General features: G+C 33.2%; 1 protein-coding gene across 8 annotated transcripts in view; it reads right to left on the reverse strand.

Annotated features, from left to right (window-relative positions):
- LOC127875956 (polycystic kidney disease 1-related protein-like) overlaps positions 1-17,384 on the reverse strand; it is a 228,786-nt gene that overhangs the window by 24,532 nt on the left and 186,870 nt on the right. For 7 of the 8 annotated variants that reach the window (XM_052420729.1, XM_052420731.1, XM_052420733.1 and 4 more), the window contains 11 exons: positions 17,003-17,248; positions 16,313-16,466; positions 15,611-16,170; positions 14,913-15,143; positions 9,065-9,179; positions 8,408-8,567; positions 5,386-6,074; positions 4,767-5,178; positions 4,409-4,583; positions 3,595-3,676; positions 1,570-1,679 (listed from right to left, as the gene is read on the reverse strand). In XM_052420729.1, coding sequence (XP_052276689.1) covers positions 1,570-1,679; positions 3,595-3,676; positions 4,409-4,583; positions 4,767-5,178; positions 5,386-6,074; positions 8,408-8,567; positions 9,065-9,179; positions 14,913-15,143; positions 15,611-16,170; positions 16,313-16,466; positions 17,003-17,248 — 2,934 coding nt within the window. The remainder of the gene's footprint in view (positions 1-1,569; positions 1,680-3,594; positions 3,677-4,408; positions 4,584-4,766; positions 5,179-5,385; positions 6,075-8,407; positions 8,568-9,064; positions 9,180-14,912; positions 15,144-15,610; positions 16,171-16,312; positions 16,467-17,002; positions 17,249-17,384) is intronic. The other variant, XM_052420734.1, reaches the window with a different exon arrangement.

A 17,384-nucleotide genomic window follows, 5' to 3' on the forward strand; every position in this document is an offset into this window, starting at 1 on the left:
AAAAAGGCATTTGCAGCTTACATCAAATGTTTTAAAAAGTTATACATAAATGAAAAAGTGTGTGCACTTACTCAAACGCTTTATTAATACATCAACCAAAACCAAGTCATATACCAGGAATTTGTTTTATTTTTTTAGAAGTTTGATTGTTAGTCGAGCTCGTTGCAGTCATATTTAGGCGTTTTCAACAGTATTGCAGTGATAACACACTTTGCCAGGGATAGATGGTTTATGCGTATAAATTGCGCATACAAGTATTCATGTCAGTAACTGACAACTGCCTTACTTGAATCAGATGAAGTGGGAAAATTTCCATAGATGGATTTTATGACACATCCTAACACAATTCATGCGGAGGGCCAGGAATCGAACCTACAGCCCTAGGATTTGCAGTCAAGTACTGAGCTCTCCAGCGTGGTACACCAGTTACATAAAAAAAAACTCAATAATAAAAAATGTTTGTCTTTAATCACTAATATAGCACTTAATATCAAGCCTTTTAATCTATTGCATAAAAGTTCATGAATATTCAATATTCACCAAAATTTCACTGAAACCAAAATACCCAGTAGCACTGCACACAATTAACTTTCAGCGAATGTAGTACCTCAGCAAATGTTGGCTGGAATACCTGTATTTAATAAACACAGTTCTTTCTTATTACATTCTGAGTCATACACCGTTAGAGAGATTTTTAGTGGTCATTAAGAAGGAAACCCGATGTCAATCTGAAAGCTAAAGTTTTGAATTGACGATAAAATCTATCTTACTGAGGTTCCGAAGATAGTCGATGTATCACAATTTGTTGATAAGACACGCCATCTATCTTGCGGTGGAATTCTCAGAGACTATGTATATTTTTTATATATATTTACGAATTCGGAATACTCGACTGGTCCATTCCAAACATTTACACATTTTCATGACCCGTTGACGTGCTTGAAAATTGGATTTGAAGCAGCATTTTGCGAGCACACCATATCGCATAGGTTGTTTTAATTTTTGAATTACTGATATACTTATGACCTTGTTGTGTTTTTTTATGCCAGAAAATAGTTTATGTGGCTCATTTTACCAATTAAATGCCGCCTTAATTCCAGGCGGCGACATTACATGAAAAAAGATATCAGTTGCCATTCCCAGCGACTCTAAGGGTCAATAAGTTGGAGTTGGATTATTGTAACTAGGTCGTTAAGTTATTTGCATGCAGAATGAAAGACATAACCTATTGGACCTGTTCAATGGCAAATGTTGACCTTAAAATATCTTAAGATGGATTGTATTGTGCTTAGTTGTTTTAAAATCCATCAATATCAATACATACCAAAGTTATGGCTTAGATAGGAGTTTGAAAGCGGTCATCTTGTCAAATGGGATAATTTATCTCTTAGTGTGTTCTTTACTTTTGAGGAAGGAAGACGGATGTTACACGCGACACATGTGTGCCAATGAAATACAAAAAGCCATCAACATATAAAAAAGTTGTTGCTGAGACAGGAATTTTAGCACCGACGCAGAGACAATTATATCATCTGCTTTATGCCTACTTCAAAGGGGACATAAAACTACCCTTAGTCTTTCTTTCATTAGTTGCATCAGTTTCTGCGAGAGGGGTTGCGAGTAAGGGATATACGTCTCCTTCTGTTTACACACAGACCGTAGAAATCGATCATCCTCGTCTGAAAACAAGAAATATCTTTAAACAAGATATACATCGTACATCTTTATTGTACAAATAAAGGTTTAACGTTAACATTTTTAAATAATTAAATTAAAAACAATAGTTTAATTGTTGTAGTTTTTCTCTTGTCTACCAAAGAAAAGAAAATGAATGTTTTACAGTTTATTGCATAAACTAATGCATGTCTATACATCTTGTAAATCAAAACATAAAACATTGCACAACTCTAAATTCATTAGTTTACATTTAGATAAGTTTTATCAAAATACAAGATATATATAGGAAATATCCAATACTAAGATGTACTTGTATATTATATAAGTTATATTATATATTACATCAGACAAGGGTTACTTTGTCATTTCATGGCATATATTATATTAAACATAAGTTTGTTGTTCATCGATTGAAATATATGGTATGCTAGTATTATATCGAATTACGTTTGTTAACAACAATTTTTAATTGTTAATATAAAAAATAAAAGTAGGACTATGCTATTAAAAGCAAACTAGTTAATTTTGATAGCGTGGCTTTCAAATGACTCTTTCCAGACAGGTTGACCAGGCATCTACGTTGATAATTTGCCATGAGGAATGTATTCGTGGCGATTTCACAATGTTTGTAAAAGAATGATTGTGGAAACAAAACATTATTCTTCAAAAATTGCAATACAAAACTATGTTCTAGTAAAAACAAGAGATGTGCTTGTCAGAAACACAATGCCCGCTTCTGCGCCGCTTTGAAGCCATATATTTGACATTTGACCTTGAAGGACGACCTTGACCTTTCACCACTCAAAATGTGCAGCTCCATGAGATTCACATGCATGCCAAATATCAAGTTGCTATCTCCAATATTGCAAAAGTTATGTCCAAGGTCAAAGTTTTAAGGACAGAATGACAGACGGACACATACAATGACAGACAGACAGGCCAAAACAATATACCCCCGATCATTCGATTCGGGTGCGTAAACATATTTTTTCTACTAGAACTGATAGAGAACTAACGAGAATACCAATAAATATATGAAATAAAATATTATGAAATATGAAAGTAAATGTTAAATAAAAGAAAAGGTATGAACGCTCTGTCAAATATGAAAGGAAACGCACACTATTTATATTGAATTTGAGAGTAGACATACTTTATCTATTCATTTCAAGCAATGAAAATTGAACAATTGTATCTATTTGATATATGATAGGTGCACGCTCTACTTCAATTCACATTGCTCTATACTGCATTCATATAATTTGTAATATGGCCCAAATAAGTACTAGAATTTATTCTGGGGCAGGTATGGTTCAGAATATTTCATCGGATTTTAATAAAGGTTTTGTAAGATAGCGACGCGTTAGAACTATACAAGGGCTCATTTTCTTCTGTATAATAATACATTAAATGGGAAGTTCATTCTTTAAAGCAAATGTTATCGTATATACAAATAGATTGCTCATTCGTTGTTCATGGAATGTATAAATACAGTATTACTGTCATTGTTTTATTGCATAAGATGGCGAGTAGAGCAAGGACAAGCGACAATCTTGGGTAAAGGCAAGTGATACCGATTAATCTTGCCTCCGAATCACACTAATTGGTTAATTGTACATTAACTGGAGTTATGCTGAATGATCATTTGCGTACATCCCATGTTTACTGGATAATGCATGAGGCTACTCAGTTTAGATCATATACTTACATATTGTTAATATGTATGGTCTTTTGAGGCACAAAGACCGAAACCACCGTCCTACATCCCACACCTCTCGAAAACACAACAAATATGTGGTGTTTATGTATAAATAATACCTCAATCAGTTTTAAAGGTGACCTTGTCACAATTATTCAAAAATGCATAACTTTATTTTGTGCAAACTTCTACATGTACCAACAAAGTCACCATCTCACCTACATATACCTCTGGACCATAGTCATCAAACTCCACTGTTTTCTTGAATATCAGTGTGAACACCATTGCTATTGAAAAAACCTAAAACACATGTACATGATTAAACATTACACACTTTTAAAAAGCATGAACAGTAGTTTAAATTAAGGGATCCTTAACAGAATAATATAAATAAAGTGGCATTTAATAAGTAGTCTAAAATTGTCATATCAACATGTATATCACGAGGACGGTCCAAATTGTACATATTTTTTTCTCCAGATATTGATCTTATTTGGCCTACAACAGTTGGGTGTAGTTTGAGTATTTGATATTACCAGTGATATGTGCATTCAAAATATTAGATTGTCAAGTCATTTTTGTATAAGAACTTCAAATAGAAAAAGTTGACCTTTACATCGTGGCCTTTACAACCATATTTCATAAAGTGATTCAATGCAATTGTCAAAATGAGATCAGAAGATTGTGTTGATAAAGTTCAAAAGGATTATCCATGCACGTATATGTATATGTCGGACATATTATTTATAATAAACAAAACACCTCCTTATGGCCTTACCAATAACTTGAACTTCGAACAAGTCCAAATTGAAATGATGATGGATATAAAGATCACAATGGGGGTAAGGGTGATGTTGGTGTGATGATTTTATCAAAAATTTGTAGAAAGCATTAAAATTGTTATATGAAAATGTAATTTTGGTTAAATGCACATGCGGTTGTTTATGCGGACAAAGTAACGAAGGAACGGACAGGCCCCTCTTTATGCTTCTCGGCATCAGAAGATGCCGGGGGCATTAACAGTTCTATTACCTTGACAGGCTGTGTTATAAAAGCACTTTGGGTAAATCCCGTGAGGAAGGCTACAAGCCACTCGGCGCTGCGCTGGTAGCCGTACTTGAGGCCGTAGAGCATTACAAAGTAGGAACATATTAAGGACACAGCTAGCACCAACACCCAGGCCACATACAGAAACCACCAGGGCAGACTGAAATCAAACCGGTTCATAATATTCAGCCTATGAAATAGCAACCAATGGTATAAACTGTCTTACATGTTTATGTGCACTTTGCAAATTGAACAGATGTCATTTGATACAAGTATTGTCAGACATGGGAGGATGCATAAAAACATACTTGTTGTACATATTATACAAAGAACTATGACTTACAATTTCCCTCTAGCTCTGGTATTGCTAATGATATGCACTTTCATTGATGAAGAGTCTGATCTTAATCTGTCCGTTACAGGATCGGCACAACTTGTAGATTCTTTGACATCAACCAGGCCTCTACTTAGTATGTTGTTAGCATGATTTGAGTATGTTTCTTGCAAATTTGAAACTTCTTGCATACGTGATGTGGCAATTGCAAACGAAATGAGTTTATCTACCTCACATCCTGTTGTTGACTTTTCATTTTCATGACCTGTATCTTCTAAAACAAACTCATGCAGACTCCGGTAAGCGGATTCAGACTGATGCAAACTTGAATGTGGGTCAGAATGGACGCTTTGAAATCCAGATGAATACAATGTGTTTACATCGCCCAGTTCATTATTGATTCCAAGCGGGGATCTGAAGCCTGAACACAGTCATTGAAAGTCAATTCAAAAGGCAAAGCTTACATATAGAAATTATAATATTATGATTTACAATATTGTTAAAATGTATTGTATAACAATTTTCTCCATATATTCTTAACATAAAATAACAAATTTAATATTACATTAATGAAACACATAAAAAATGTGCATGCAAAGACATCTTGATACCGCACGGTATTTCTCACCACCATGATTTAACTGCTCGGATAAAGCCGGCACCTTCCGTTTGGTTTTGTTGTCCATATTTTTTCTGTGCTGCTTGATAAGTTTTCTGTACGGCTTCACAATTCCCATCAACCTATTGAGGTTTTTCTTTCCATGCATTTTTGAGTCCTCAATAATGGTCTGTATGGCAATCTTTGATTTCTGGTAATCACTATCCATTGCCTGAATTTGAACCTCATTCGGTTTTGGCTTCAGTTTCAAGAACAGTTGAAGTATAAACAGATTGATAGGGAACATTATTAGGCTACTCTGAATCCCAATAACGATGTCTGACAGAGAAATTACCACACCCCCAACCCCACCCACTTGATCTTCGGGATCGTCAGTTGGTATACCATAGAACATTATATTCGTCAGCATGGTCGTCAATAAGAGGGATAGCGCACAAGTTAGCCGCTGGACGCGTGTAAATGTACTTCTGGCCTGTTTTGAGAATATGCTTATCCACAAGTGTCCATCTCTAAGATCCTGGGTGGACTTCACAAGAAAGTTGTGTTGTCGTTTGTTTCTGAGTTCTTCATGGGTTACGGCTGTTAGAGTGGCCGATGTACGCAGTATTAAGCCGCGGTCCACTGCCAACCAGTCTTTGCATAGGAATGTCCACGATTCTGCACTCTGCAGGTCCTTGACAAACACCTGACTAAGGTACCTGGAGAACAAGCAGAACATTGTTCGGGAGAAACAAAATATCGCATATGAAAAACTGCACTGTGAGAAAGCCCAATCTAAGTGTTTGCAAATAGGTCTGCAATAGCACTGTAGAATCAGGACCCACATTCACTAAAAAATTCTTGGACTTAAATCTTACATTAAAAATATTCTTTAAATTGATAGAATCGCTTTAATTTTGAGTTAAAATTGGCAGTAAACACACACATATATATATCATTCTTCATTTAGAACATTTTGTTAATGACATAATCACCTATGTACACCTGTATATATTCAAACAATTAACGCAATTTTCTAGGATCCAAGTCAATTAGTTATTCGTAAGTCTAAGACGTAGCTAAAGAAACTTCAGCGTACAGTTTATATAGTATTGACAGACCTGTACGCTGAAGCCAACCCCGTATCGAAAGTCAACCAGAGTCATAACATATTTATGTCACGCTATAAATAAAAAAAAGCTCATTTTCTTGGATACATTTCTACATATATTGGTGAATGAATATAAATTACTGCATCGGGGATTATTTTAAGGTTCAAATGTTTAAAATGCATCTTACAATATATGAAAATAACTCTCATCAGTCTGAAATTCACAATTTTGACGCCATTTTCGCTTTGTCAATTGACGAGTTTTCATTTGGATACTTTCGGATCGAACTTGACATTATTTGCTGAAATTGTAAACATTACTTTCGTTTTCTGAAATCTATTATTTGTGATAAACAACTTACATCTGGTGGATTATAAGACTGATTTCATTGTGAATCAGGTATTTTTAAATAATATTTACTTTGAGTTTGTATTAACACTACAATTTGTTTACAAAACAAGCCAGAATAATCTAAAATACCGGGAAATGTCATTCTGAATTTGAAAACACTTGAGCGCATGGTATGTTACTAAAAATAGAAATAACGTCATATGACCGTGAAATCTCGAGAGATTCGCATTTCAAGTAAGTCTGTCACATCGCTGTTTTTCTCGATATGTAAAAGCAGAATAGATAAATTTTATATGTTTAAGATAGTATTTTGTGAAATATTATATCAGTTAAATGTGAAAAATGTCAATCTTTCCGATCGAGTGGTTGATTTGGGCCAATAACTGCATTTAAAAGCTGTTTTGGACCGGTCTTTGTTAACTTTCAACTTTTCGGGAATTTCTGGTTGACTTTCCTAATGGGGTTGGTCCAAAACTATAAAGTCGCGCCAGTCAAAAATCATAAAAAGCGACATTTAAAGTTATGGTAGCCAGAACTAGTCTAAGACGTTGTTGATGAAACCGGTCCAGATGCTTATTTTTCAGGTATTTACAAGTTAAAGTATTTTGATAACAAAATGAACCATTTTCCATGAACATTTTAAAACAACAAACATAATAACACAAAAACTCAGATTTGAGTGAAAACATCGATTGCAAAAAAGAACACTTAAGGTAGCGCACCTCTAATGGGCACATATCCAAATATAATCTAATTAATTATTTTCTTAATCAGCATCATTTCACTGAACTACATGCAAATTTGTAGGTAGGCTTTCCATGCTTTTTAAAAAAATATACCGATTTTTTCAAAACCACCCCCACGCTCGACTTTTGTCTAGTTTATTTTCACCCCTGGGGTATATAAAAGTTCCATAATTCATTCAAATTTCCAAATATGGGCATGCAGTTGGTGTGTACAGATGCTGTAAAGGTGTTTAAAGTTTAAACAAGATGAAATTAGTATTCTTTTACAGACATTTATTTTTTACAAATTTGTATCTATGGAAGAGCGCCATGAAATGTAAGTGATTTCAGCTAAGTAAAAATTGGGTCGGTTAAAAACAAAGTGTCATAAAATTCAAAATAGTATCATTTAAGTCATATTTTAAACTTAGTTTTTATAGAAACACTATATACAGCAAACATACCAAGAAATAAACAGATTTACCGTTTACTTTTTGAAATAAAAATAAAAATGCAACATGCATGGTTCGTATTTTCAACGGTAAATCACACAATTTCGCCATAACGTTGTTTTAATTTTAATAATTGAAGAATGTGCATAAAAATTGCAACATATTTAACAATAAATATAGCTTATATGCCATATTAAATCAAATTACGTTAGAAAATAAATAAAACGCGTCGCAAAAAAGTATACGTCGTCGGCAGGATTCGAACCTGCGCGGGAATATCCCAAAAGATTTCTAGTCTATCGCTTTAACCACAAGGCTACGGCACCTAATAGTAGGCTCTTCAACCTTCGAAGAAATCGCGGGAAATCATTAGAGGTGCGCTACCTTAAAACAAATCAATGAAATTCCTAACCAATTTGGACTGGTTCCGGAGTTGTCGTGCCAGATACATATTTCCTTTAGGTCTCCCAGACACTGCTCAGTCGTGAATATAAACCAATCTTCATAGCCGGTCTGGAAACATGGCCGCACGCCTGTATTCAGCTTGCGTTTTGGGCTGATATGGTCTCTGCCTTAAATCATTTTGCAAACTGTTACAGTAAAGCAATCTATATGTCTGTTTGTAGAAATGTCATCTCGATAAAGAAAAACCTTACACATATTCGTAACTTATACTTTACATAATATCTTTATGGCATGATCAAGTGATGCTTATGCTATGACGCATATGTTGAGTAACTAAAAGCGGCCCTGTGGCCATATTCAATAAAGTAGTTCAAAAACAAATCAGACATACCTAGTCAACGTTAACGCGATTATATTGCTAATGAAGTGTTAAGTAGATGGCTGTTTGTTCTCAAGTTATTTACAGTATTTTTTTTGTAAAGCAAGTAAAACTGGTAGATCTAAAACTTTTGCAAATAGTCAGGTACCAACGCTTGTCATTGGAATATTGCATACTAACAAAATATTATTTGTATATTTGTACCGCTTGTAAATTTGCGGAAAAAACAGTTATCAATGAGTTCCAATAAACAACTTTTGTTTTATGCCCCAAATCAATAAACACCTGTGATTGAGAAGAAAACATTAGCTGTGGTTCCTGCTGAAGTCCACCAACCTGTGACGACACAGACCAGGTACATGTAATGTTGGCTTTCGTCTCCACACCACACCACACTTGCCTGAAATCAACACATCAATTCAGAAAGATTTTTCTCAGTCATGTACATGTTTGATAGTTGATTTTATTCTATAACAAGAGATTGCCAAACAATATTGTCCCCTACAGGTGAAACTCCACCATTTTATATATATATATATATATATATATATATATATATATATATATATATATATATATATATATATATATATAATAAAAGTAAAAACACGCGTCTGGGATTTTAAATATATATTGATTTAGCCAACGCGTTTCGCATAGCTCATCAGGGCATAATACAATATATTACAACGTCAAAATGTCATGGAGATAACGTCATATCAATTATGACGTCATAACGTCAATAAATATTAAATGAAATTTAATTTGGGTTTAAATACATGTATAAAATGTTGTTCTTTTGCTAACCTAGCTGAAATATTGTTCGAAAATAGCTTATAAAATGGAAATATTTTAAATTTTGGTTCATTATGTGAACATTCATCTAAATGTTTACTTAAAGGCATCTGTCTTGTTGAGGGGTCTCGCATTTGTTGTTCATGGACAGATCGCCTATTTCTAAGTTTATCGCCAGTTTGGCCTATATAATATTGTTTGCATCCATTGCATACTAATACATAAATCACATTTTGTATATCACATGACATATTAGTTTTTATTTTGAACATTTTGCCATTAAAATCAAAAGAATTCCCTTCAATAATATACCCACACAGGGCGCATCTAGGGTCATTACATTTGGATACTCTTGGTTCTTGAGATGAAAAGTAAGATTTGGTTAACAGACGTTTTAAATTAGGTGGCTGTCGCTAACATTTTATTATCTTCTGATTTGAAATTATTTTATTCATAACCGGGTCTGCTTGTAAAATGTCAATGTTGTTTTTTAATACGCCAAACAGTTCTTTATTTTTTGGATTTTGTGTTGAAATAAATGGAATTATATTACTCTTGTCTTTTTGTGTTGATTTTGAAAGTAATTCATGTTTAGGGATGGAAAGTGCTTTTTTAATACCTGTATTTATAATAGATTGTGGATATTTTCTTTGAATAAGGGAATGCTTAAGTTCATTTAAACTTTTTAGTTTAAGTTTATCATTCGAAACTATGGTGCAGATCCGTTTCGCTAAAGTGAAAGGAATATTTATCTTTGTGTGTTTATTATGACACGAGGTAAAATTAAGATATTGTTTAGAATCAGTTTCTTTGTAATATATATCAGTATTAATTTCAGTATTGTTTTTTATAATCAATATATCAAGAAATGGTAACTCGAGTGTGCTTGTTTGCATTGTAAACTTGATATCCGAATGTAAGTTGTTTAAAATAGTATAAAAGTTTTGAAGTTCATGGGGAAATTTTGTCCAGATAATAAAGCAATCGTCTAGAAATCTTTTCCAAAATGTTTTTATAAAAGAAAGAAATTCATCATTATAAATTGATCCAATTCTTGCATATAGTTTTTGTTCTAAAAATCCCACTACCAATGTAGCGTATGTTGGCGAGAATTTAGTACCCATTGCAGTCCCTTTAGATTGGTTGTAGTACTTATCATCAAAATTGAAGTTATTATTTTCAAGTATTATTTTTATGCCTTCGTTTATAAACCGTTGCGAAAACCTTTCATTAACCGAATCTGGATATTTTTGAAGCCAATAATCAATAGCTTCTAAACCAAGAGTATGCGGTATATTAGAATATAAATTAATTACATCAAATGATACTAATGTACTTGACTCTGGAACTTGTGAAGGTATATGTTTTAGGAAATCTATGTTATTTGTTATATTGCTATTGACATATTTTACAAACGGTTTTAACAAGATATCCAATAAAGAACTTAAACGACTTGTTTCACAGTTAGTTCCAGCGACTATTGGGCGAAAGTTTAAATCGTCTGGATCCATTAACTCTATATATTCTGAATTGCTATGTTTAATTGCATCCTGAATGATTTTACTTTTATGAATTTTTGGAAGACCATAAAATAGACTTGTTTTCCATTCGAATTTTACTAAGAAATCATTTTCCTGTTTAGTTAGTTTATTATTTTCGTTTAGTAAATTGCGTATTTTTGAAAGTGTTATTTGACTACCATTATCAGGGATTTGTTTATAATATTCAACGTCATTTAACATTGCTAATAATTTTCTTCTATAAAAGTCTGTATTCATTATAACAATTCCGCCACCCTTATCTGCTTCTTTAATAGTTATGGATTTGTCTTCTGCTAATAAATCTATAGCTTTTCTTTCTTTTAATGATATGTTATGTTTAGTGTCATTTTCTATTTGAGAATGTTGAAGGCAAAGTGTTCGAGTAACATTTATATAATGGTCTAGTGTATTATTTCTATGTTTAGGTGGATAAAAGGACGTTTAATTTTTTACAATAGAATTGTTTGTATTATTATGATCACTATTATTAAAAAACTCTTTAAGCCTAAGTGATCTATGAAAATCATCCACATCTTTTATTTGATCATAAGAATCATTTTTATATTTAGGTGTTGGTGTAAATTTAAAACCCCTCAATAAGACGTCAATTTCAGTTTGAGATAATGATCTTTTTGAAAAATTGTAAATTTTTGTAAATAATTTTGAATTTTCAGCTAGGTTACCTAAAGTTTATATGTCGGACTGTCTCACTCCCTGCCTCCTTCTAAAAAATCAACGTTAAATTCGCTTGGTTTGTCGTCGTTATCTTGCAATATGTCGTCGCTCGTATTGTTGTTGTTTCTATAGTTTCTTCTGTATGAAGACATTGTGTTATCTCTTATATTGCTTCTGTTTGAAGTGGAATTGTTTCTTTGGAAATTGTTATGTAATTCGATGTTGGTATTATTAATTTAAGAACTTCTCTTACAATACTTTCCACATCTATATTTTGTAAACAGCTTGTTTGATTTTGTTGCAGGTTTCTTCTTTGCGAATGTTGTTTATTGGTGTTTCTTTCTTGACTGTTGTAGTTGTATGTTGTTTTCAGATTTTGGTAGTTGGTGGTATTTTTTCGGACAGCATCCGCATATGAAGAGGGTTGATTTTTGTTTACGAAGTCTTGTTTTTTAAAGAATGGATTTTTATTTTCATGTTCCTTTATGAATTCTTCTTCGTATTTTGAAAGCCATTTTTCATTGTCTCCCCATCTTTTATGTGAAATTTCTTCATTTCGTTGCGTTTCCGTTTTCCAAAGTTCTACCAGTGTCCGTGCTGGTCCATGATAAAAAATAAAGGCCATTTTGAAAAATATTCTAAATGGTTAAGGTCAACTCCAATGGTAATACCAAAACATTTACAGAAAAAAGAAATACCAAATGAAAATATCGATCAGAAATCAGTTAGAAAAGGGCCGTATTGAATGACTTCAATATCCAAACAGAATTGCAGTCATTACGTGCTTCTTCAAACTGTGAGAAATTGAAGCGCATCGACGAAGAAATATTGAAATTGATACATTCAAAATGCAACGGAAGAACAGCACGGACACTGGTAGAACTTTGGAAAACGGAAACGCAACGAAATTAAGAAATTTAAAATATTTCCATTTTATAAGCTATTTTCGAACAATATTTCAGCTAGGTTAGCAAAAGAACAACATTTTATACATGTATTTAAACCCAAATTAAATTTCATTTAATATTTATTGACGTTATGACGTCATAATTGATATGACGTTATCTCCATGACATTTTGACGTTGTAATATATTGTATTATGCCCTGATGAGCTATGCGAAACGCGTTGGCTAAATCAATATATATTTAAAATCCCAGACACGTGTTTTTACTTTTATTATATAATATTCACAATCTGGATTATTACATTTTACTTATATAACTATATATATATATATATATATATTAGTTGCCATAGCAACCATAATTCTTGACGTAGGAACAAAATGAAATGACGTGCATAATTTCCATATTGCCATCTAGCCATATTTCAAGTTTCATGAAAAAATATGAGGAACTTTGAAAGTTATAGCAGGATCCAGAAAAGTGTGACGGACAGACTGACAGACAGACTGACAGACAGACTGACAGACAGACAGAGCACAAACCATAGGTCCCCTCCGGTTTCACCGGTAGGGGACAATAAGCCATGCAATATTTACGTTTGCAATATACATGGTTTTATTTCATATATTTGGGTATACAGCTGTCCCAATCATAATAAAGATGGCGTTGTTGTTTTTTTGTAAACAAATTGAATCACATTTAATGTTTATCAAGTTTTATTCCATTTCCAATTGTTAATGTTCGGAATTTTCGGAAGAAAATAGGATAATATTATGGGATGAATATAACACCAGATAAGTATCAAATACGACTTACACATTTGAAAAAACAACAACAAATAATTGGCAAAGATGATAAAAACAGTTGACAACACACACACACAAAGACAGATTGCTAGACACTTACTGACCAGGACCCGTATAATCCAACTTCCTAAGGAAACAAATAACCCTTAAAAAGTTTTTATATTTTCCTTAGTTTTTATACCGATTTTCCTTAAAGTTGAGGAAAAGCTTTATATAAGCATTTGTTTTGTTATGATTCAATATATTAATATATTTCAAGCCTTTTGTGTGTTATGAAATGCACGAGCTAGAGCCATTCCCAGCAACTGATGGTGCATATCTGAAATAGGTTCATCATTGCTTAAAAAGATGTTTTTGCCAGTACAATATTTTATATTTTACAATATTTGATAATCAAGTTATATTTGAATCACAGTAAAATGTAACCAATTTAGTTGTCTAATCGTGCGTTAGTATATAATATTGCTGTTTTATGAATATCAAGCATTTTTTAACTTTGAAAACAGCTGTTTAGGAATGTGTATGCAAACATACCAAACATTCACCCCAAATTAACATGACAGAATTATGCTAATGGTTATCATAGTCTTAATTTTATGTGTCAAGTCAACTTACTAAAGTAATGGTCACAAAGATTTTTTTTTATTCAAAATCAATAATAGATAGATTATTGATTTGAATAAAACGGATTTCGTCGGAAGAACTGCATTAATATATAATCTTTATAAAAATTTATGTTGAATGTTATTATTTCGATTTCCAATTGATAATGACACATTTATTTGGTTATTGCAAGCTCTACAAATTCCAGCTTATACTTAAACTATTTTTATAACAACAAATATATAAATATTAACAACAATGTTTTAAGTTGTGTTTTTTATTGGACGAAAGGACCCAGCCTACTGTCTGCATTTATTGCTACTTGCGTGTTTTGTTATATGTATGATTTCATTTGTTTTTGAAAAATAAAACAGCATAACATCGATACAGATATTTTTTTGACAACTGTTTTGACAGATTCCGGATACGTAAACCTCGTAAGTTATGCATTTTTATCAAATAACTATTTTCTACATGTAATATTACGGATTATTATTCTCCATATCTGTCCAATGAACTTGTTCCGCAAGTTTGAGAGTATTTCTCAGCGTTATTTTATTAAATATAGTAATATTTGTGACTGAACGTGTCAAGTTTAAGACTTATTAAGAAACGAAAACACATTCTTCAGTTTTAAGTATTTAGGGATAAATCATATCTTAGGTGATACCTAAGGGCCGTATTGAATAAGACAGTTACGGAATTTTTGGACTATAAAAGTTGGTGTATACAGGCGCAGAAAAGCTCACACTAATGAAGTGAGAGCTCAAGGGATGTACCGTAATAAAATAGTCAACTCAACTTACTATTTCCTGATCATGTTTATCAGCCTTCATTGCCCAATGTATTAAGAACAGATAGAGCATCCAGACTATGATCACTGTTGTGACGACAACAGGGTTGTCAAAAAACGTCAGGAACAAAACCGCATCAGCTAGGGGATCTACTGAGTTTGGTACAACAAAGACGCCCCCAGAGAACGCCGTCATGTGTGTGGATAAACACTGCAGCTGAGTTGCTGAGCTGTAGGGGGAGACCTAAGACACAGACAAAAGAAACATAAATACTGAAATATTATCTTATATGTTGAATACAATAATAATTAAACACATCGTGAACAAACACAAATTTAAAAATCATTAAACACTGGATTATATCATACTGTAAGGTATCTAATTGTCATATTTTGACATTAATAATAAATGGCTAGTCATGCAGCAAATAAATGTATCAAAAATAAAAATGGATATTTTAATTCCAAAACAGCCATGATCAATATCTGTTTACACTACAGTGCCATTATTTTTAGAAAATGTCCCCAAATAGATACACAATCGTTTTATGATCAACTCATTTTTTGTAGGTTAAGTAACTAAGAAGTTAGAAATTCCTTCAATTCCCTGTTAAACATGACTAAAGTAGGACGCTCAGTATGGTAACAACATGCCCCCATGATATTCACAAATTACTTGGATAAAATCAAAGAGATTAACAATATAATTACCTCAAATCCCTGCTGGTCCCAAATTTCAGCAGTTTTATTCCAGAATTTGCAAGATAAACTATGTGTCTGCATCCTCAGTGGTACCTCAAGCCTGGCTTTGCACACCAACTGTGACTTATTACCAAGGCATTCAGGGTCCAGCGTGCTTAACTCTGCTAGGGTTCTGTTGTCATTCATTTTTACACTTATGCCAACATTAAACACACTAGTGTAATTCAGCTCATTCGTGTTATTAGAGTTGAAATACAATGACTTTAAACTCTTCCATGAATTATTGGAGGTCAGTTGAAACTCTGAGAACGTCTGCAACAACTCTGCTTGTTCAGGATATAACGCACCTAAAGCAGCAACTTCCTTGTAACGGGTTTTATTTTCAGAACTGATGTACAGTAGCACATTGGTCAGGTTTGTAAGAATGTCTATGGTAAGGACCGAGGTTTGGTACGGCTTAATGGTAAAATTGAAATTCAACACATTTACCTCGGAGGTATCCACTATTATATATTGGCCTATTTTCTTCATATGTAATATCATGGTATGATTCTCTACAGTCACCGACTCTGAAAGGTAAACGTCACAGGTCAGCATGTTAACATGAGTACATTTGTGTCATCCATTGTTATTCCTGTATAATACTTCAACTGTGTTACAGAATGAAATTAGCTTCACGTAGTAAATAACATTGGACGTGTCCTATATAACCTGATATAGGGATGTTGACAGTCACCGGCTCGGTGAGGTCTTCGATGAGCACTGGGGTCAGATCAGGGTTCAGTAGTTCCAGAGAGAGAACCGGTAGATTGACCTGCTGGGCCGAGTCATCCCATGTGTATGGATTGGTCTTAATGAACATCATCTGGGTAGCAAACACAATACAACTTCTTTATTAAAAGGTTAAACCGGGATTACAGGCATGCTCGAGTTGATGAAACTCTTTAGTTGTTATTGATGTGTCGATAAAGAGAAGTTTTACAGTTTTTATAAAATGCTTACGATTTATCACTGTCAAATAGTCCTCGCCCGAACAACGTCCTCATGTTATGGAGGATACTATCAGTATTGTTGCTAGACCCCAAAGGTGGCAATTTCATATTAAAAGTATAATGGATTTGTTCGTAGATGTACGAACGATAGTTGTTTAAGTTTGAAAAGTTATACTGCTTGGAGAGAATGTTCCGTTATTTAAACTAGCTCGTGGTCGAACAAATCACGTTTTTATACTTTGTAAGGGCGCTAATTGTGGTTATTTACGACTTTGATATACCACTATTTTTATCCTTGACAAATCAATATAGTATTATAACAGCTACAAAATAAGCAGAGTTACAGATATCGTCTATTTTTCCTGTTGATTTTCAATCCTTTATATAGTTTTCAATTTTAAATGACTACCTGTACTCCCACAACAGAATCAACATCACGTGCGATCTCCTGAACTAACGAGACCCATGCCGTCTGACCGCTCAGTCCTAGCGTGAATGCTTCTGACGCCAGGTCTCCTCCCATAACCTTAGTTACACCCAGTGACAGTGTGTCAGTGTGCAGCACCGTGGTGTTAGAGTCCAATGCTTGGTTGTAGAGAAGAGTGTTGCTGAGAACTTCCAAAACCCCTAGCAGCTGATTTGTCCCATTCTTTGTCTGAAGATTGGCAAAAAAAGTTATCTCCATGAAATCAATTACTTAAAATAATTGATATGATATTGCATGTTATATAAAATCATATCAATATCAAATAGGCATAAACTTACAACTGATTAAGACAAACAAATAAAAT

This window comes from Dreissena polymorpha, chromosome 4 (assembly GCF_020536995.1).
Source record: "Dreissena polymorpha isolate Duluth1 chromosome 4, UMN_Dpol_1.0, whole genome shotgun sequence".
Classification (NCBI taxonomy): domain Eukaryota; kingdom Metazoa; phylum Mollusca; class Bivalvia; order Myida; family Dreissenidae; genus Dreissena; species Dreissena polymorpha.